This window comes from Doryrhamphus excisus, chromosome 7 (genome assembly GCF_030265055.1).
Source record: "Doryrhamphus excisus isolate RoL2022-K1 chromosome 7, RoL_Dexc_1.0, whole genome shotgun sequence".
Classification (NCBI taxonomy): Eukaryota; Metazoa; Chordata; class Actinopteri; order Syngnathiformes; family Syngnathidae; genus Doryrhamphus; species Doryrhamphus excisus.
The window spans coordinates 20,428,628-20,452,400 of NC_080472.1; the positions used below are offsets into that span (position 1 = coordinate 20,428,628).

The 23,773-nt window shown below is 43.5% G+C and overlaps 1 protein-coding gene across 1 annotated transcript in view; it reads right to left on the reverse strand.

Moving 5' to 3' along the window:
- Nucleotides 1-23,773, reverse strand: part of snd1 (staphylococcal nuclease and tudor domain containing 1) — a 176,080-nt gene that overhangs the window by 45,816 nt on the left and 106,491 nt on the right. Inside the window, exon 17 of the mRNA XM_058078020.1 lies at nucleotides 22,091-22,279. Coding sequence (XP_057934003.1) covers nucleotides 22,091-22,279 — 189 coding nt within the window. The remainder of the gene's footprint in view (nucleotides 1-22,090; nucleotides 22,280-23,773) is intronic.

Below are 23,773 nucleotides of genomic sequence, written 5' to 3' on the forward strand. Positions count from 1 at the left end.
AATTCACCCAATGAACATCAAACATGGTTCACCAAGAACATTGAACATGGTTCACCACTATCATGATTCACCACAAACATCGAACATCCCAACACAAATGTTTCGCTTGTATTGTTCAAATGTGAAGATACTTCACCCAATGAACATCAAACATGGTTCACCAAGAACATCGAACATGGTTCACCACTAACATGATTCACCACAAACATCGAACATCCCAAAACAAATATTTAATTTGTTAACCAAAATTCAACCCTTGGACAAAAAAACACCTTTTGGATGCTTTTTCATTCAAATGTGATGAACATCGAACATGGCTCACAGCAAGCGAACACCAAAGTTCACCACAAACATCAACCATGAGCAACATGTTTACCGCAAACGGAGCATAATCAAAACGAACATCGAACATGCTTCACCAAGAACATCGAACATCCCGCCACAAATATTTTATTTGTTAACCAAAATTAAAACCTTACACACTTTTTCCATTCAAATGTGAAATTCACCCAATGAACATCGAACATGGTTCACCAAGAACATCGAACATGGTTCATCACTATCATGATCACTATCAACATTGTTCACCGCGATCATCAACGAACTTGTTCACATCAAGCATAACATCGAACATCGAACACAACATTCATGTAATTTGGATATTTATTTTGTTCAAATGTTTTGCTCTAATTGTTCAAACGTGAAGATCCTTCATCCAATGAACATCAAACATGGTTCACCAAGAACATCGAACATGGTTCACCGCTATCATGATTCACCACAAACATCGAACATCCCACCATAAATATTTAATTTGTTAACCAAAATTAAACCCTTACACAAAAACAACACCTCATTTTCATTCACACGTGACACTGCGATCATCAACGAACTTGTTCGCATCAAGCATGGTTCACCGCCAACAAACATCGAACACAACATTCATGTAATTTGGATATTTATTTTGTTCAAATGTTTCGCACGTATTGTTCAAATGTGAAGATCGTTCATCCAATGAAAATCAAACATGGTTCACCAAGAACATTGAACATGGTTCACCACTAATCGAACATCAAATGTGAATATCCTTCACCCAATGAACATCAAACATGGATCACCACTAATCGAACATCGAACATCCCACCACAAATATTTTATTTGTTAACCAAAATTAAACCCTTACACAAAAGAACACCTCCTTTTCATTCAAATGTGATGAACGTTGTTCACCGCGATCATCAACGAACTTGAACCGCCAACAAACATCGAACACAACATTCATATAATTTGGATATTCATTTTGTTCAAATGTTTCGCACGTATTGTTCAAATGTGAAGATCGTTAACCCAATGAACATCAAACATGGTTCACCAAGAACATCGAACATGGTTCACCACTAATCGAACATCGAACATCCCATCACAAATATTTTATTTGTTAACCAAAATTAAACCCTTACACAAAAGAACACCTTTTCATTCAAATGTGATGAACGTTGTTCACCGCGATCATCAACGAACTTGTTCGCATCAAGCATGGTTCACCGCTAGCAAACATCGAACACAACATTCATATGATTTGGATATTTATTTTGTTCAAATGTGAAGATCGTTTATCCAATGAACATCAAACATGGTTCACCAAGAACATCGAACATGGTTCACCACTAATCGAACATCGAACATCCCATCACAAATATTTAATTTGTTAACCAAAATTAAACCCTTACACAAAAGAACACCTCCTTTTCATTCAAATGTGATGAACGTTGTTCACCGCGATCATCAACGAACTTGAACCGCCAACAAACATCGAACACAACATTCATGTAATTTGGATATTTCTATTGTTCAAATGTGGAGATCGTTCACCCAATGAACATCAAACATGGTTCACCGAGAACATCGAACACATTCATTGCAAACATCAACCGTGTTTACCGCAAACATTTCTATACATTTATTGAGCGTACTTGAAGCAAAACCAGTAAGTATTACAAGTATTACATGAAGATGTGAATTTACATGAAGTCTGCCAGGTCCCCAAAGGGGCCCATCTCCCCAACCAACAATTTCCTTGACAGGAGAGATTGAAGGTAGAGCTTGGCGATATGGACCAAAAACTCATATCCTGATATATTTCATTTGAATATCGATGTACCATATACAGTAACTCACAATATTTTTTTCCCCACAAAGTGAGTTTAGACCAGGGGTGGGCAAACTTTTTGACTCGCGGGCCGCATTGATTTAACAAAATTGACGGGGGGGGGGATTATGTAGTATTTTACACGTAACAGTCCATTTTTACACCTATATTTTTACATATATTTTACATGTAAAAGTGTCATGCAATCTGCTATATGTGCACTTTGAAATCATTTATTTGATGTAAAGTGTGTTTCTCAATGTATTATTATTATTATTATTGTTATTTTTATTAGAATTATTATTATTATTATTAGTTATAGTAATGTTATTATATTATTATTATTATTATTATTATTAGTTATAGTAATGTTATTATATTATTATTATTATTATTATTATTATTATTATTATTTTGTTATAATAATAATATTACTACCATTATTATATTAATATTATTAACAACAATATTAATATAATAGTAGTATTATTATCATTATTTGTATTACTATTATTGTGCTTGTGCTCCTTTTTCCAGGAGTATTTTGTAATATTACTACCATTATTATATTAATATTATTAACAACAATATTAATATTATTAACAACAATATTAATATAATAGTAGTATTATTATCATTATTGACATTATTATTATTATTATTATTATTATTATTATTATTATTATTATTATTATTATTATTATTATTATTATTATTATTATTATTATTATTATTATTATTATTATTATTATTATTATTATTATTATTATTATGTGCTTGTGTCCCAAAAGTCAAAGCCAAATATACATGCAAAGTGGTATTAAAATGTAAATAATCATAATAATATAATATTATTTTCTTTTTCGCTGTTAACTCCCGCTATGCAGCCTCTCCTCCTCCGTATCTACATATGATCACCCCGCGTAGCAAAGGGGTGCTCAAAACTAACAATGGACAATGAACATTGGAGCAAGACGCGAGCTACAAACGTGACAAGTTGAACATCCATAGCTGCACACTTTAAGGCTAATTTAAAAAATAACGATATATCGATATAAACAATAAGCTTGTTTTTGTTATCGATCTGAAAGGAAATATCGATATTTTGAATATCCCTAATTGAAAGCATTATGATACAGGTGAGCAATGGCGGGTGAATACCGCACGCACCACAGATGGGGGGACAGAACGCCAGACGGAGAGCGCCGCTTTAAAAAGACGGCCCTGTGGCACTTCCATTAAGAAGGACGCCATCTTTGTTTTAGCATAAACAAACGTGATCAAAAAGCAGCAGGTTTCATCTGAAGGGTGACGTGTCAAAGAGAACCTTGAGTTTTTTTTTTTTTTCCCTACATGAAATTAATCATAACAGAAAGTTATGATTAATCACGCGACTCAGAATAGAGCGCGCCTCCCTAAAAGAACACGGCGTCTTCACACGCTGCGTAAACACAATGAATCAGTGGAGAACACGTCCTCGGAAGACACGCACCTCAGCGTGGGACGCCATCATCCTGCTGTCATGCTACGTCGACGTAACGCGTTCGGAGCGACAGAGAAGTAAGCGCCAATGTTCTTTCATTAGCCAATCACGCTTTGAGGACAATTGAAATCAATAAGAGCATGTTATTCATAAGAATGCCCTTTGTAAATCAATTTAGACCCTATTATATCACTAATGAATCCTCCTCGGAGAGAATGCTTCATTAACTCAGTGGAGGACACTTTCTTCTTTCCGTGTCTTCCCCTGTCTCCACTCATTTGCTTTTTTTTTTTTTTTTGGAACATTAAACGCTCTAAAATGCAGCAAAGAGTAAGATGAAACATTTACTGTAAGCGTTTATATGATGGAGGTTTTGCAAGAAACATCTCGTTTGGAGGAACCGATGCTTGTTTCCAGTGTCAAGTCACAAAGAGGACCAAAAATCACCCTGATGTTGTCTGAGGAATACATTTTGTATGTTAACCGGAACACACACTAACCGAGGCGGATGCTAACCAAGATTCCACTCTATATTTGTAGAATCGTTTCCTGTTATTTATTGTTCTGTTAAAGTTTCAACAAGCCGTGTTTACAGAAGTCGAGCAACTTAACAGTCTGATGTTGTCTGAGGAATACATTTTCTATGTTAACCGGGGGGCGGATGCTAACCAAGGTTCCACTCTATATTTGTAGAATTGTTTCCTGTCATTTATTGTTCTGTTAAAGTTTCAACGAGCCGTGTTTACACAAGTCGAGTAACTTAACAGTCTGAGGAATACATTTTCTATGTTAACCGGAACACACACTAACCGAGGCGGATGCTAACCAAGATTCCACTCTATATTTGTAGAGTTATTTCCTGTCATTTATTGTTCTGTTAAACAACGTTTCAACGAGCCGTGTTTACAGAAGTCGAGCAACTTAACAGTCTGAGGAATACATTTTCAATGTTAACCGGAACACACACTAACCGGGGCGGATGCTAACCAAGGTTCCCCTCTATATTTGTAGAATTGTTCCCTGTCATTTATAGTTCTGTTAACGTTTCAACGAGCCGTGTTTACAGAAGTCGAGCAACTTAACAGTCTGATGTTGTCTGAGGAATACATTTTCTATGTTAACCGGGGGCGGATGCTAACCAAGGTTCCACTCTATATTTGTAGAGTTAATTCCTGTCATTTATTGTTCTGTTAAAGTTTCAACGAGCCGTGTTTACAGAAGTCGAGCAACTTAACAGTGTGATGTTGTCTGTGGAATACATTTTCGATGTTAACCGGAACACATACTAACCAGGGTGGATGCTAACCAAGGTTCCACTCTATATTTGTAGAATAGTTTCCTGTCATTTATTGTTCTGTTAAAGTTTCAACGAGCCGTGTTTACAGAAGTCGAGCAACTTAACAGTCTGATGTTGTCTGAGGAATAGATTTTCAATGTTAACCGGAACACATACTAACCAGGGTGGATGCTAACCAAGGTTCCACTCTATATTTGTAGAATAGTTTCCTGTCATTTATTGTTCTGTTAAAGTTTCAACGAGCCGTGTTTACAGAAGTCGAGCAACGTAACAGTCTGATGTTGTCTGAGGAATACATTTACTATGTTAACCAGAACACACACTAACCAGGGCGGATGATAACCAAGGATCCACTCTATATTTGTAGAGTTATTTCCTGTCATGTATTGTTCTGTTAAAGTTTCAACGAGCCGTGTTTACAGAAGTCGAGCAACTTAACAGTGTGATGTTGTCTGTGGAATACATTTTCGATGTTAACCGGAACACATACTAACCAGGGTGGATGCTAACCAAGGTTCCACTCTATATTTGTAGAATAGTTTCCTGTCATTTATTGTTCTGTTAAAGTTTCAACGAGCCGTGTTTACAGAAGTCGAGCAACTTAACAGTCTGATGTTGTCTGAGGAATACATTTTGTATGTTAACCGGAACACACACTAACCAGGGCGGATGCTAACCAAGATTCCACTCTATATTTGTAGAATTGTTTCCTGTCGTTTATTGTTCTGTTAATGTTTCAACGAGCCGTGTTTACAGAAGTCGAGCAACTTAGTCTGATGTTGTCTGTGGAATACATTTTCAATGTTAACCGGAACACATACTAACCAGGGCGGATGCTAACCAAGGTTCCACTCGATATTTGTAGAATTGTTTCCTGTCATTTATTGTTCTGTTAACGTTTCAACGAGCCGTGTTTACAGAAGTCGAGTAACTTAACAGTCTGAGGAATACATTTTCTATGTTAACCGGAACACACACTAACCAGGGCGGATGCTAACCAACGTTCCACTCTATATTTGTAAAATTGTTTCCTGTCATTTATTGTTCTGTTACAGTTTCAACGAGCCGTGTTTACAGAAGTCGAGCAACGTAACAGTATGATGTTGTCTGAGGAATACATTTACTATGTTAACCGGAACACACACTAACCAAGGCGGATGCTAACCAAGGTTCCACTCTATATTTGTAGAATTGTTTCCTGTCATTTATTGTTCTGTTAAAGTTTCAATGAGCCGTGTTTACAGAAGTCGAGTAACTTAACAGTCTGAGGAATACATTTTCTATGTTAACCGGAACACACACTAACCAGGGTGGATGCTAACCAAGGTTCCACTCTATATTTGTAGAGTTATTTCCTGTCATTTGTTGTTCTGTCAAAGTTTCAACGAGCCGTGTTTACAGAAGTCGAGCAACGTAACAGTCTGATGTTGTCTGAGGAATACATTTTGTATGTAAACCGGAACACACACTAACCAGAGCGGATGCTAACCAAGGTTTCACTCTATATTTGTAGAATTGTTTCCTGTCATTTATTGTTCTGTTAAAGTTTCAACAAGCCGTGTTTACAGAAGTCGAGCAACTTAGTCTGATGTTGTCTGTGGAATACATTTTCAATGTTAACCGGAACACATACTAACCGGGGCGGATGCTAACCAAGGTTCCACTCGATATTTGTAGAATTGTTTCCTGTCATTTATAGTTCTGTTAACGTTTCAACGAGCCGTGTTTACAGAAGTCGAGCAACTTAACAGTCTGATGTTGTCTGAGGAATACATTTTCTATGTTAACCGGGGGGCGGATGCTAACCAAGGTTCCACTCTATATTTGTAGAATTGTTTCCTGTCATTTATTGTTCTGTTAAAGTTTCAACGAGCCGTGTTTACAGAAGTCGAGCAACTTAACAGTCTGATGTTGTCAGAGGAATACATTTTCTATGTTAACCGGAACACACATTAACTAGGGCGGATGCTAACCAAGGTTCCACTCTATATTTGTAGAGTTATTTCCTGTCATTTTCCTGTCTATTGTTCTGTTAAACAAAGTTTCAGATGTAGCTGAAAATGGTCATTAATCCTGATTAACTTGGTTTTTTTTCCCTGATTACGGAGTCGCCACAGCGGACTTATAATGAAAAATTGTAATCATTTCATTAATCATTCTGTACAAAATAAGAACAGCGGCAAAGGCATGGTTAACTTTGTGAAAATGTGGCCCTCGGAACAGTTTCATCGCCGAGGACGTCCGTCAGAGCGGTGCAATGACAACATTCCGAGCGAAAGGACAAAGCAAATGCAAGCATCCATGCCTAAAACACCCGCCCCCAAGGTTAAGCAGGGTTGTCGATGGTACATTAACCCCAACGTCTCACCTTGTCATGCCGACTTGAGCTCAAAGGGGCGGGGGTGGAGAGGGGGGGAGAAGGGGGGGGGGGGGGAGGGGGGCTGGGGCTTGAGGAAAACTGATTTACTCCATCCTCGTTGCCTGGCTCGTATTCCGATACACAAGGCAATATAAATGCACACAACACATATATGAGCGGCCTTGGGGACAATGGGGGCCCAGGTTGGGCGGATTGGGGACTAATGCAACAGGACCGCCGCCGAGCCTGCAAGGCCGTACATACATGCAAACACGGTAACAAAACATGTCAGCCACACAACGGCTGCAGTACTTGACAGGCTGTAAAAATGGAAGTCACGCATCGCCAGCGTATCGTGTTAGCGGGAGGCAATTGGTTGAACAATTGGGCGGCTGCCTCGCCATTATATGACTTTACATTATAGCGTTGAAGGCGAGGACTGTTTAAGGGGGAAGTGGAACTTAGCCAGCGTGACCACGCTTGCAGGGAGACATTTTCAGGTATTTTAGTCTACAGACTTTTGATTTTTTACACTATGTCTTGCAAAAAGGGGCTGCACGGGGGACGAGTGGTTAGCGCGCAGACCTCGCAGCTAGGAGACCCGAGTTCAATCCCACCCTCGGGCATCTCTGTGTGGAGTTTGCATGTTCTCCGCGTGTATGTGTGGTTTTCTACAGGGACTCCGGTTTCCTTCCCCATTCCAAAAACATGCTAGGTGGTTAGCGAGTGGTTAGCATGCAGAGCTCACAGCTAAGAAACCCGAGTTCAATCCCACCCTCGGCCATCTCTGCGTGGAGTTTGCATGTTCTCCGCATGCATGCGTGGTTTTCGACAGGGACTCCGGTTTCCTTCCCCATTCCAAAAACATGCTAGGTAGTTAGTGAGTGGTTAGTGCGCAGACCTCGCAGCTAAGAAACCCGAGTTCAATCCCACCCTCGGGCATCTCTGTGTGGAGTTTGCATGTTCTATCCGTGTATGTGTGGTTTTCTACAGGGACTCCGGTTTCCTTCCACATTCCAAAAACATGCTAGGTGGTTAGCGAGTGGTTAGCATGCAGATCTCAAAGCTAAGAAACCCGAGTTCAATCCCACCCTCGGCCATCTCTGTGTGGAGTTTGCATGTTCTCCCCCCATGCATTCACGGTTTTCGACAGAGACTCTGGTTTCCTCCCCCATTCCAAAAACATGCTAGGTGGTTAGCGAGTAGTTAGCATGCAGAGGTCACAGCTAGGAGACCCGAGTTCAATTCCACCCCCGGGCATCTCTGCGTGGAGTTTGCATGTTCTCCCCGTGTATGTGTGGTTTTCGACAGGGACTCCGGTTTCCTCCCACATTCCAAAAACATGCTAGGTGGTTAGCGTGCAGATCGCAAAGCTAAGAGACCCAAGTTCAATCCCACCCTCGGCCATCTCTGTGTGGAGTTTGCACGTTATCCCCATGCATGCGTGGTTTTCGACAGGGACTCCGGTTTCCTCCCCCATTCCAAAAACATGCTAGGTTAATTAGCGACTCCAAATTGTCCATAGGTATGAATGTGAGTGTGAATGGTTGTTTGTCTATATGTGCCCTGTGATTGGCTGGCAACCAGTCCAGGGTGTATCCTAATCCTAAAGGTAGCTGGGACAGGGTCAAGCATACCCCCTGTGAGTCTAGTAAGGACAAATGAAGACCGCTAAACCAACCAAAATTTCAAGTACCAAAAAATGTCTTTATGTGGTATTGTGTCTTATGTACTGTATTACTTACGTATGGTATGTAATGTAAGCTAATGTAGTCAAGAGGATAAGGTCTTCCATAGCTGTGAGGTTCACACCATGGTATACTTGACCCCACCCCGCACTCCTTCCTTGAGGACAGCAATTTAAGAAAACTCCGATAGGAGACCACTTCCACCTCATGGCGACTCTTCAGGGCAGAGCAAGAAGGCGGTGGACGCCATGATAGGATAAACCTCACGGTTGCGGTTTCCTTGCGGAGAAATGATGCATTAAAGCGGCGTCGGTGGACGGTGGTCATAAAGCAGCAGAAGAGATCCTACCCTGGCTTCACATCACAGACGGCAGATGTTTGCACCATCAAAAGAGAGGAGGATACTCAACATGCCGCTTACACGATTAATATTACCCCCCCACACACAGGAATACAGACCAAATTAAGGAGCTTGGGAAGAACCTCAGGTGATCATTGCCACAAAATGGCCACAAACTGATCCACTTCTGTGTCTGTAATGTGGGCTTTTTTTTAATATTATTAGGTGAAGCTACCTGGCTGCTGGAATGTGTGTGTGTGTGTGTTAAGGGGGGGTATGTCGTTACCATGGAAACAGGGCATGCTGGTGCATATGTAACTGGAGCAAAGTTACACCTGTGATCTTGAAGAAGGGCGCCGCTATGCAAAACCAGAGCACACAAAACCCTGAAGGTGATCAGCAACAACGTATGGAGACAAGTGGGACAGTTCGAGGGCATCGAAGGGGGGGGGGGGGGGGGGGGGCACCGAGTGGCCAATTACAGAGCTGGCTGCCCCAAGCGCCGAGGACTCGCGATATGGACACTGGATCTTCGGGACATGAAAGTCTCTTTCTCGCCTCAAATCAGCGCTTCAGAACACAAGTGGATTTGTCGGCCTGTGTGGGTCCTACAGAACCTCCAAACGGAGATACGACCCCAGATCTTCCAGAACCCCTGACTGTGGGGCCACGAGACCACCATACACGCAGGCCACCCACCCTAGGGTCACCATATACGCAAGCCACCCCGGGGCCCCCATATACGTAAGCCACCCCGGGGCCCCCATATACGCAGGCCACCCCGGGGGCCCCCATATACGCAGGCCACCCCGGGGCCCCCATATACGCAGGCCACCCCGGGGCCCCCATATACGCAGGCCACCCCGGGGCCACCATATACGCAGGCCACCACGGGGGCCCCCATAGACGCAGGCCACCCCGGGGGCCTCCATAGACGCAGGCCACCCCGGGGGCCCCCATAGACGCAGGCCACCCCGGGGGCCCCCATTAACGCAGGCCACCCCGGGGCCTCCATATACGCACAGGCCACCCCGGGGCCCCCATATACGCACGCACAGGCCACCCCGGGGCCCCCATATACGCACGCACAGGCCACCCCGGGGCCCCCATATACGCACGCACAGGCCACCCCGGAGCCTCCATATACGCACGCACAGGCCACCCTGGGGCCTCCATATACGCACAGGCCACCCTGCGGCCCCCATATACGCACAGGCCACCCTGGGGCCTCCATATACGCACAGGCCACCCTGCGGCCCCCATATACGCACAGGCCACCCTGCGGCCCCCATATACGCACAGGCCACCCTGGGGCCCCACACTCAGGCCACCCTGAGGCCCCACACTCAGGCCACCCTGAGGCCTCACACTCAGGCCACCCTGAGGCCCCACACTCAGGCCACCCTGAGGCCCCACACTCAGGCCACCCTGAGGCCCCATAAGGAGATTCCCATCATAAAAGTACATCAGCATTATATCAGCGTACAGCAAAATTTACCACAATCATGCTGCACTTCATTTCTTTCTTCGGCATTTCAGCATAATCTCCGGGTGCACATGGCGTTCCCGAGGGGAATAGCGGCTTTTTGTTTACAAGTCGACTCGATCTGTTCTTGATTGCTGCAACTATTTGCTCAGCTTGATTGCGGTTTATATTTCCGATCCACCGAATGACGTCCTGGTGTCTGCCTTACAAAAACCCATGCCAAGTAGAGCGAAGCCCACCTGGGCTCGAACTGTCTGCAGCCGCGAACCTCGGCATCCACTCCGCCACATCCATTGTCGGAGCGCCAGAAAAGGACCCGCGTAGAGAATCAGCCAGTGATTAAAGCAGGGAGACTACCTTGGCGTTACAGTGTGTAAGTATGCAATTTAAGGGCCATAAATCAACTTTTTAATTAACAGGGTGCTCTCTCCCAGGTTGCTGCCGTGTTGCCATGACAACTGACTCACTTTTTTTTTTTTTTTCTTTTCCAGGGCACCGTTGTCTGGCTCGCTTCGCTCCAAAGAAGGACGCCTGATCATTTTTCTGCCTGATCACACCTTCCATTGGGGAGGCGAGGCTAAGACAGTTAGGGGACAACCGGGGGGGGGCGGCCTAAAGGTTAACAAGGATGTCACATGACTGTACGAGGGGGGGAACAACCGGTACGACTAAACCCCCGACATGTGAAGTAACTTCAATTTTTTTTTACCAAATGGGAGGGCAGACGGGTAGGAGAGTAAAGCAAAGGCAGAGATGATGAGGGTGGGTTTATGTAACCGTCGCTCCCCAAGGCATGAGGGCGGGAGGAAGAGAGAGACTCTGTAAAAATGCACCAACACACACAAAACGAGCAGAGTGTTCTCTTTTCTGTGGACCTCCAGTGTTTTCAGCGGCCCATCCAGCCAGGAGCCGGAACAAAGTGAAAGTAGACTGACCTAAATATAAAGGACATTTGAGGGGAGTAAAAAAAAAAAAAAAAAAAAAAGTCAAACATGCATCCTTCGTCTCTTGAATTGTGGTTGCAAGTGTCCATGTAGGAACAAGGATGCTTGACTCACAAGGTCACAACAAGGTCACGGCATGACCATCCTTCAGGTGAAATAAAACAACTTCCCATTTGTGTTAGCAAACATTCATTGGGAAGCCCATAGCATCATAGCTCTTTGCATTCACATCACAGTTCGGAGAGCATGTGAGGTGGGGGTGCTGGGGGGGGTCAATGATTGAGGATGGGGGAGGGAAATTTGAAAGAAGGAGGTTATGGATGGATTTTTGACATAGGTATGCAAAAAAGTGGTCAAGGATCCCCTGCAAAGCCGACAATAGCCACGTATACATGGACCCAAATATTCCAATTCCAACGGAAATAAGCTAACCTTTGTATACACCTCATTCCGAAAAAAAAAAAAAGTGCCAATCCGAATGAATATATAATCGGATTCCCAGGGGTGGAATATTCCTTTCGGGTTTCCATGTGTCAACAACAAGCTAGCAGGCTGCTAAAGACCTGCATCATATACCTTCCTATGTATTCCCGCTTAGACTCAGTCAGTGAGTTAGTTGTTAACTACCCGGGTGATTGAGCGGTCAAGAAGTAAATGCGCTAATTTTGGACATGTGGAAAATCAAATAACATAAAAATAAAAAAATAAAAAAATAAAGTTTAAAAAGAAAAACTTAAATTATATTAGGAAAGCAGGAAGTGAACAAATGTAACAGTTACTGATTGTAAAAGTACCAGATGGATGGGTAGGATTTAATAAGCTTTGCTTCTTCCTACTCCTTTTGGACATGTGGAAAATCAAATAACATAAAAATAAAATATAAAATAAAGTTTAAAAAAACACTTAAATTATATTAGGAAAGCAGGAAGTGAACAAATGTACCAGATGGTTGGGTAGGATTTAATAAACTTTGCTTCTTCCTACTCTTTTTGGACATGTGAAAAATCAAATAACAAAAATAAATAAATAAATAAAATAAAGTTTTAAAAAAAAACTTAAATTATATTAGGAGAGCAGGAAGTGAACAAATGTAACAGTTACTGATTGTAAAAGTACCAGATGGAGGGGTAGGATTTAATAAGCTTTGCTTCTTCCTACTTCCTTTTGGACATGTGGAAAATCAAATAACATAAAAATTAAAAAAAATAAAATAAAATAAAGTTTAAAAAAACAACTTAAATTATATTAGGAAAGCAGGAAGTGAACAAATGTAACAGTTACGGGCCATTGAGGGGTCAAGAAGTAAATGCGCTAATTTTGGACGTGGAAAATCAAATAACATAAAAAAAAATAATAAAGTTAAAAAAAAAAAAAACTTAAATTATATTAGGAAAGCAGGAAGTGAACAAATGTAACAGTTACTGATTGTAAAAGTACCAGATGGAGGGGTAGGATTTAATAAGCTTTGCTTCTTCCTACTCCTTTTGGACATGTGGAACTGTGAACTGATTATGGGATGCATTCAATTGTAATCTGATGCATGTTCAAATGAAATTAAACCATTACCATTGTTTATTTTTTAATATTGTGTATTTTGTACTGCTTAACTGTTTCTGTACTCTTGCTGCTGTGCAATGCAAATTAAAGGCTTATCTTATCTTATCTTATATCATGGCGGCCACCTGAAACATAAAGTGCGTGTGATCCTCGTTGCGGCGTCTTTGCGGCTGGATGCGCTTTGGCAGATGACTCGGTCCAAGTCAGCGTGTAATTCCGCAACTTGTGTACATGCATAATTCAGCCAGCACAAAAAGGTACGGGGGGGGGCTGCCGCTGCCGCCGCCGCCTCATCCTGAGCGCCTGGGCAGGTTTCATATCCCCTTGATCACCGTGCCACGCCAATGCGCACTCGCATGTACGTTTGTATTCGCTGAATTTGCAGCACTTTCAAGACAGGGGGGAGGGGGGGGGGGGGGGACCGAGTTGGAAAAAGTGGATAAATATGTGGAGAGCAAATTTACACACACACACACACATCAGCGACTCCACTGATCTGCTTCTCTGTCTTTCTGTCACCGCCTCAGGGCGCCCGGGGTCCGGCCCCGCTGTCTACATGGGGAGTGGCGGCCCCCAGAGAGAGTATGTGCATGTATTTTTTTTTTTTTCTCCCCCCGACTGGCTTTGAGTAAGCAGGGAAGAGACAGCCGGAGTGTCTGCAAGACTTTTGCGAGCGTACTAAAAGTCATATTATGTCATCTTAGCTTGATGAAAAAGGCGCCGTCAGCTTTTGGTGTGGTCTTGTTTGTGTGTTCAGAAGTGAGACGTGAAGACAGGTAATACACAAAAACGACACACACACACACACAAAAAAAAATGCGGAATTGCGGGGATTCTGCATGAACCGTCCTTTCCATCCTTTTTTTTTTTTTTCCACAGAGGTCTTATACGGGTCGCCTCGCTCATTGTGGCCACCCTGCAGGCAATAATGTCCTCTCATTGTGCCGATCCCACCCGTGCTCTCACACTGGCTCGCTATAAAAAAAAAAAAAAAAAAAAAAAAAAAGCCCTGCGACCTCCATCTTGCTTGTGATTTGACACAATAGCAACCAGGCCAAACAGGCCAACTGCAGCTACCATTGCCGGCATATGGACGCATTATTCACTTAGTGTGTACTCACATGAGAGATCATTCCATTGGAAGTAGGCTAGACTTTTTTTTTTTGGGGGGGGGTAGTGCCAGTACACCCTTACATGGCTCTGAAGCCACCTTCTAGGACTAGTGGAAAATAGCAACTCGCATTTTTTTGCGTGACACCGACTGCAGAGCGTTATTGCCATAACAAAAAGAAGGAACGAGGTATAGCGGGACAAAAAGAAGGCCGAGATTGTGCAACCCTGAAAGCATTCCGATTGGCCCCCCGGGTGGGGGGGGGGGGGGGGGTGCAAGACGGATACACGGAGCGCTGGTATTAATAGAAAAGAAAAGAACACAAACAAGACATCCATGGGTACTTGTGGGGAAAAAAAAAATTGTCCACGCCACCTGCCAGGTAAAAGACGCACAAAGTGGAAACAATCCTTCGTGCTAGCAAAAAGACGCACGAGGCTATTAGCGCCGCTAAAAGGATCAATTATATCTCGATTCCTGCACAGCGTGTTCCCTGCTAAGGGACTGTGACGACAGGTAAAAATGTGATGAAAGGTAGGAACCTTGAACAGGTTTCGGGGGACGGCGGGTCCAGAGAGAGAATACAGAAAGTGAGTTGTGTGTTCATGATTGTACTTGCTGCTGCTGAGGTTCACAATGGTTCGCACGGTGGACAAGTGGGGAGCATGTAGGCGACACAGTCGGAGAGATCGGGAAGTCTTGGGTTGGGTGCTATGTAGTATTGTGGTCACAAGATGGCGGTAATGAGACAAAACATTGAGACATTAGCTTACATGGCCTAACACTGCGGGTCAACCACAGCATGTCCCAAAAATGTTCTCCCATTATGTGTGGAAGTGGTAAATTTCTTAGAAGTAAATCAGAGGCTGGGCTGCACGGCGGGTCGAGTGGTTAGCGCGGAGACCTCACAGCTAGGAGACCCGAGTTCAATTCCACCTTCGACCATCTCTGTGTGAAGTTTGCATGTTCTCCGCGGGTTTTCTCCGGGTATTCCGGTTTCCTCCCACATTCCAAATGCTACATGCTAGGTTAATTAGCGACTCCAAATTGTCCATAGGTATGAATGTGAGTGTGAATGGTTGTTTGTCTATATGTGCCCTGTGATTGGTTGGCCACCAGTCCAGGGTGGACCCCGCCTCTCGCTTGACGACAGCTGGGATAGGCTCCAGCATACCCGCGATATATACCTATACCTGGCATAGGAAATTGACGGATGGATTTCTGTTAATTTAATTTTGGAAGAGCGGCACGGCGGTCGAGTGGTTAGTGCGTAGACCTCACAGCTAGGAGACCAGGGTTCAATTCCACCCTCGGCCATCACTATAGTATAGTGGTATAGTGTCTATACCACTATATGTCTATATGTGCCCTGTGATTGGCTGGCGACCAGTCCAGGGTGTACCCCGCCTCTCGCCCGAAGATAGTAGCTGGGATAGGCTCCAGCACCCCCGCGACCCTTGTGAGGAAAAACGGGAGAAAATGAATGAATGAATAATTTTGGACCGTCGTATGGAGGAGCAGTTTAGAGAAGATCCATAAATGCATGCTTGGATGGTTTGGTGATCCGATCCCAATCTCAGGAATCAACTTCGGAATGAACTAGATCGGAAACTACGAGCTTTGACCTTGTGGTGCTCCAAAGTAATTCAGTGTGACGCCATTCCAGGTCTGATTCCAAGACTTGTATAAGTATTGAATGATCATATGTTGACCGAGTACTGCGGCAGAACGACAGTCCCAGGATCCCTGGATCCCGTCCAAAAAAAAAAAATCAGACAGCATCGCCGAGGACGTGTCACCATACTCAATGTCAAAACAATGCCGCCTCAACCGCCGTGACAGACGGGCCCTGATGGATGGCTCCGGTATGAGGCGAGGCAGCCCTGCAATCCAAGGTCTACGGTTCCTAAAAAAAAAGATGAAAGTAAACACTGACCGCCGCCCATGGGGACATGGAGTCCTGGAGTCCTGGAGCTTCCAAAAAAAAAAAAAAAAAAAATGAAAGGCACTTAGGGGGAGCTGGGGGCGGCGCCACGCAGGGCATCTGACAAGGCATTAATCCAGTTAATAAGAATGGATTCAAAGATGATTAGTTGGAGCGGGACAGAAATAAAGAGCGAAGGGGAACAAGCGAAGAGGGCGAGCATAAGGATGTGAGAACATTGACTAGATGAAAAGAGCGGTGCTGTGAAAAAGAACGGGGCAGCACTGAAAGGGGGGGGGGGGGGGGGGGGCAAGGCAAACGATGAAAAGACGGGAGTCCCGTGACATGAAATATCTTCAACACGGCCTGTCATATCCTCTTTTGCTCGCCTCTTTCTTTCTTGGCGCTCCTCCTCTTCAAGCCACTCGGAGGCCCAGTGGAGTGTGTTAATCTCCTTCAAGGTTGGGTAATTACAGCAGAAAAAAAGCCCTTGCTCAACAGAAAGCACATTCAGGTTATTATTGATGGGGGGGTGTGGGGGGTTGCCCATTGTTGATTCACCTGTTCATAAATAGGACACTCCAATTACCAGCTCGTTTCCTTCCTCTGCTGGTTTGCTTTAATTAGATTGCGTTACTTTCAAGTGAATGGACGCTATCAAAAGAGGGTTGGGTTGGGTTTGAACATGGGTTAAACTTTGTCCTTGCTCAAACTAGACACCGCATCATTCCCAAAACGTTGAAGCCAGGGGTCCGCAACCATTGGGTCATGGTCCAATTTCAGTGTTTCAGTATTTTTTTTTTCAGTCTTTGTTTATACACAAAGATCCGACACTAGCATCAAATGACGGTAAGGTTGGAGCACCAAGGATGGGGACCACTTCCGCAGGGGTGGGGGTGCCCATTGTTGTCAAAGCCAGGGGTCCGCAACCATCGGTTCATGGTCCAATTTCAGTGTTTTGTCCAGTATTTTTTGACTGTCTTTGTTTATACACAAAGATCCGACACTAGCATCAAATGACTAAGCAATTTTCCATCGGTAAGGTTGGAGCACCAAGGATGGGGACCACTTCCGCAGGGGTGGGGGTGCCCATTGTTGATTCACCTGTTCATAAATAGGACACTCCAATTACCAGCTCGTTTCCTTCCTCTGCTGGTTTGCTTTAATTAGATTGCGTTGCTTTCAAGTGAATGGACGCTATCAAAAGAGGGTTGGGTTGGGTTTGAACATGGGTTAAACTTTGTCCTTGCTCAAACTAGACACCGCATCATTCCCAAAACGTTGAAGCCAGGGGTCCGCAACCATTGGGTCATGGTCCAATTTCAGTGTTTCAGTATTTTTTTTTTTCAGTCTTTGTTTATACACAAAGATCCGACACTAGCATCAAATGACGGTAAGGTTGGAGCACCAAGGATGGGGACCACTTCCGCAGGGGTGGGGGTGCCCATTGTTGTCAAAGCCAGGGGTCCGCAACCATCGGTTCATGGTCCAATTTCAGTGTTTTGTCCAGTATTTTTTGACTGTCTTTGTTTATACACAAAGATCCGACACTAGCATCAAATGACTAAGCAATTTTCCATCGGTAAGGTTGGAGCACCAAGGATGGGGACCACTGCCGCAGGGGGCGTTGGGGGGGGTGCCCATTGTTGATTCACCTGTTCATAAATAGGACACTCCAATTACCAGCTTGTTTGCTTTAATTAGATTGCGTTGCTTTCAAGTGAACGGACGCAGAATATTGACGGAACAAAACACTATCAAAAGAGGGTCGGGTTGGGTTTGAACATGGGTTAAACTTTGTCCTTGCTCAAACTAGACACCGCATCATTCCCAAAACTTTGAAGCCAGGGGTCCGCATCCATCCGTTCATGGTCCAATTTCAGTGTTTTGTTCGGTATTTTTGACTGTCTTTGTTTATACACAAAGATCCGACACTAGCATCAAAAGACTAAGCTAATTTCCATCGGTAAGGTTGGAGTACCAAGGATGGGGACCACTTCCGCAGGGGGGGGGTGGCCCATTGTTGATTCACCTGTTCATAAATAGGACACTCCAATTACCAGCTCGTTTCCTTCCTCTGCTGGTTTGCTTTAATTAGATTGCGTTGCTTTCAAGTGAATGGACGCTATCAAAAGAGGGTCGGGTTGGGTTTGAACATGGGTTAAACATTGTCCTTGCTCAAACTAGACACCGCATCATTCCCAAAACTTCAAAGCCAGGGGTCCGCATCCATCGGGTTGCGGTCCAATTTCAGTGTTTTGTTCAGAATTTGACTGTTTTTGTTTATACAGAAATATCCGACACTAGCATCGAATGACTAAGATAATTTCCATAGGTGATGTTGGAGTACCAAGGATGGGGACCACTGCCGCAGGGGGCGTTGGGGGAGGTGCCCATTGTTGATTCACCTGTTCATAAATAGGACACTCCAATTACCAGCTTGTTTGCTTTAATTAGATTGCGTTGCTTTCAAGTGAACGGACGCAGAATATTGACGGAACAAAACACTATCAAAAGAGGGTCGGGTTGGGTTTGAACATGGGTTAAACTTTGTCCTTGCTCAAACTAGACACCGCATCATTCCCAAAACTTCAAAGCCAGGGGTCCGCATCCATTGGGTCATGGTCCAATTTCAGTGTTTTGTCCAGTATTTTTGACTGTCTTTGTTTATACACAAAGATCCGACACTAGCATCAAATGACTAAGCAATTTTCCATTGGTAAGGTTGGAGCACCAAGGATGGGGACCACTTCCGCAGGGGTGGGGGTGCCCATTGTTGATTCACCTGTTCATAAATAGGACACTCCAATTACCAGCTTGTTTGCTTTAATTAGATTGCGTTGCTTTCAAGTGAAAGGACGCAGAATATTGACGGAACAAAACACTATCAAAAGAGGGTCGGGTTGGGTTTGAACATGGGTTAAACTTTGTCCTTGCTCAAACTAGACACCGCATCATTCCCAAAACGTTGAAGCCAGGGGTCCGCATCCATCGGGTCACGGTCCAATTTCAGTGTTTTGTCCAGTATTTTTGACTGTCTTTGTTTATACACAAAGATCCGACACTAGCATCAAAAGACTAAGCTAATTTCCATCGGTAAGGTTGGAGTACCAAGGATGGGGACCACTGCCGCAGGTTGCCCACCCCTCCAGTCATCAAAACGAGCTTCAGATTGGTCAATGAAGAAAATAACGATGAGTTGCGGGCGCGGTACGTAAAGAAATAATTGAATGTTTGTATGACCGCGAGTTTATAGCTCGGCGATGTCGCTCATACAAACGATTGGAGGAGAATAAGAGCGGACAGGAATGGCCATTATTCCCAATGTCAATCTTTTACCTTACCTTTTACCTATACCTTAGAAAAAAACCACCAACACCCCAAATTACATTCACCTTAGCAATGAATAGACGATGAGCCTTCGACCTTCTCGTCAAGGTCATTGGAAAGCTTCAGTTTAGTGCCCAAGACCTTTTAGTGACCGGGATCCTCTGGTCTAAGGTCTAGTAAAACCTCATTCACTCAACCAAACTAAGCAGTTTTAGGTTGAGGATGCAACTGCAGCAAAATCCCCCCCACCTTCTTTTGTTGTTGTGCTAATTCCTCGCTGGACCGCAGATGCAAAGTTTTCATTAATGCACACACACACACACACACACACACACACACACATATACATACACACACACACACACACACACACACACTGGGCGTACATTATGACAAGCTTCTTTTCTTGCAGGGAATCCTGACACAGCATGTCCTCCTGTAACCACAGCCTCGGGGACAGGAAGCCATGTGATCTGCCCTCGCTATACATACAACCAGCCATGACTTCAAACAAGGAGACGAGGGGGGGTGAGGAAAAAAAAAAAAAAGCAAAGATCTCAGCTTTTCTTCTACTATCCCGTCTCTACGGGTTAATTAGAGCACAGAGTCCCATCTCAGCTGCCTGCGAGTTGCAAACGATGCATTGGTTGGCAACACACACACACAAACACACACACAAACACACACACAAACACACACACACACTCCTTTTCACTACACACAAACAATGCAATGTGCGGCCCCCCCCCGCCTGTGGCCAAGCAACGTCGACGTGATCACCGTCCGCCTGGCTGGCCGAGCCGGCCGGCGCTCAGGTTAGCTCAAGTCAAAAGCTTGCGGTAGAAGTCAAGCTGTCTGGATTGGGCCAAAAGGGGAAGTGGGGTGGGGGTGGGTGGGGGGGGCTTGTTGTCATCGGAGGTGTCGCGACTGAGCGGTGGGAGAGCGGTGAGATTAGACCTGACAGGGACTGTGTGCTCTTGTTTGTTTGGAGAAGGAAACCAGGCAAAGATTCAACTGGAAATGATGGTAGCGTTCTGGACCGGGACTGGGTTGGTCTCAGTTCTTATGGCCGCTATTGGGTCTTCGGATCATTTTGTGTACGTAACGCCGACCTGACCAAGCCACCGAAACTATTGCAATGTGTGCTCACATCCTCAAGTGTAGAAACATGTTTTTCTTCGCTAATTAAATACGCGAACACGCCAACATCCACGCGCATGAAACCAGTAAATGGTGGGAAATGTTGCTGCATGCTTTGAATGAGAAAAAGTGGATCCTTTTAGTGGATCCCTTTTGAAAATAACCACTTGTTAAATGGAAATTCAGGCATAAAATTATTGCATGAATTCCTGCTTTCCTAATATAGTTGAAGTTCTTTTTTGTTTTGTTTTTATTTATTTGATTAAATTGATATTTATTTATATATTTACAAATTTATTATTAAATTATTTATTTATTTGTCACATACCAAAGTACGAGGTGATATGAGCATCCAATGACATAATGGGTACCATAGTAAGTGTCAATATAGTGATATATATATATATATATATAGCACATCATGACTGGTTCAAGACTCTTCATCCTTGTATTTAACAAAATTATTTAATTTATTAATTTATTTTATAAATTTTTATAATTTTTTTTAATTAAAAAAAAACATTTTTTAATCTTTTAAATTTTTTTTTTAATTTTTTATTTTTTTTAATTTTTTGTCACGTACCAAAGTACAAGGTGATATGAGCATCCAATGACATAATGGGTACCATAGTAAGTGTCAATATAGTGATATATATATATATATAGCACATCCTGACTGGTTCAAGACTCTTTATCCTTGTATTTAAAAAAATATTTTATTTATCAATTTATTTTATAAATTTTTATATATTTTTTTTTATTTTTTAAAAATTAAAAAAAAATTCTCTTTTCAATTTTTTTTTACATTTTTTTATTTTTTGTCACGTACCGAAGTACAAGTTGATATGAGCATCCATTAGGCATTATTTTAGCTGTTTGAAGATGAACTATATCAGCGAGTTGAAGTATTTGTCATTTTAGAAATAAGGAGTTAGTATGTTCTCTGGAGGCGGCATTATGAATTATCCTTACTGGCCTTTTTTTGCAGTACATTTAGCCAGTGAAGATTGCTTTTATAGTTATTAGCTCATATTTCCACACAATAAGTAAGATATGGTAGAACCAGAGAGCAATAAAGAGTGTGGAGTTATTTTATGATTGAGAACAAATTTTGTTTTGTTCAATATTGAAATATTTCTGCCCAGCTTATGTTGTATATTTGTAATATGAGTTTTACAGCTCATATTTTCATCTATTGTGATCCACAGAAATACATGGCAATTCCAAAGTGTTTTAAAAATGAAAATCTTTTAACCAAAAAAAATATATATATGGTACCAACCTTCTCCTTCCTTTGCCGGCACCCCTCCTCCGCTGACACCAGCGTTTTGTAGTAGCTGCTACGCTCGGCCGTAAAGTGGACCTTGGACAGAGCGTTCTCCACCAGCGCCACGGACAGGTTCACGCCCTCGATGTGCAGCCAGCCGATGAAGTTGCCGGCTTTGTCCATGCTCTCCACTTCCACCTCCACCTGGAACGCAGCGGGAAAGCAGAAGATTGGGTTTTTGGGAGATTCCACAAATTACTCTTTGAGTCTTCCAGTTCTTTGGAAGCACGCTTAGAAGCGGGCCCAGGCACACAATACGAAATTGTAATTCCTCCACAACACCCGCAAAAAAATTCCTGTCTTTAAAAACAATTCCCCCGTCCGCGAAAGCTCCAGTCAGCAAGAAAGCGAGAGGGCAGGTGCGCTGACGAGATAGCACCGAGTCAAGCGATTAAGAGCTCGCTTAATGCCGCGGCCGCTCGGGAAATCTGGAGAGAATTAAGTTTGTAAACTGCTCGGCCTTGTTCTCCACTAAAGTCAGAGCCTTTTATTGGCGTGTGTGCACACTTTCTTCCCAAACCCCATCTTACCTGGAAGTATTCCCACTCATATTCCTCTGAATTGCTGCGCACCCCCCCCCCAACCCCACCCCCAATTTTTGCTCGCTGTGACACAACTCATCCACAGCGCACCCAAATGTCAAACGAGGGAAACGGAAAAGGTGTTAGAATAAAATGTAATAGAATGAATATAATGTTAGTTATGGCGGCACGGCGGTTGAGTGGTTAGCGTGCAGACCTCACAGCTAGGAGACCAGGGTTCAATTCCACCCTCGGCCATCTCTGTGTGGAGTTTGCATGTTCTCCCCGTGCATGCGTGGGTTTTCTCCGGGTACTCCGATTTCCTCCCACATTCCAAAAACATGCTAGGTTAATTGGTGACTCCAAATTGTCCATAGGTATGAATGTGAGTGTGAATGGTTGTTTGTCTATATGTGCCCTGTGATTGGCTGGCGACCAGTCCAGGATGTACCCCGCCTCTCGCCCAAAGACAGCCGGGATAGGCTCCAGCACCCCCACGACCCTCGTGAGGAAAAGCGGTAGAAAATGAATGAATGAATATATAATGTTAGTTATCACCCTGATATCCATTTGCTTAGACAATAGAAAGTGTTGGAATGTTCCCGTGACCCTGATCAGAGACCCCCAGCAACCCCCAGGTTCTGGAGGTGCCTGGAGAACTAAGATAAGAACTAATAAAACAATAAAAGTAATTACTCTCACATATAAACACACACATAGACAAACAAATACAACTCGTGCAACTGCCCCCCCTCCCTTAGAGTTGCACGACCATGTAGTCGGGACCCCCTACTACAACCCATAATAAGAGTGGAGCTGCATGTCACTGGGTATGTTGTTTCATTCTCCTCGTTGCGAGTAACTTTGAATATTATTTTCTGTCTCTTCTGTATTTAAGTGTTTTTACAAGTGTCACAGGAGTTTGAACCTGACATTTACTTTTTAGCCAGTCATCCCAATATATATTTGACCAGCGACCCCCCCAGGTCCTGGAGGTGCCTGGATGCGCCAACAGCGACCCTGCAGATGTTCATGTTAATCCTACAAGAATGTACCAAGATAAGAACTAATAAAACAATAAAAGTAATTACTCTCACATATAAACACACACATAGAC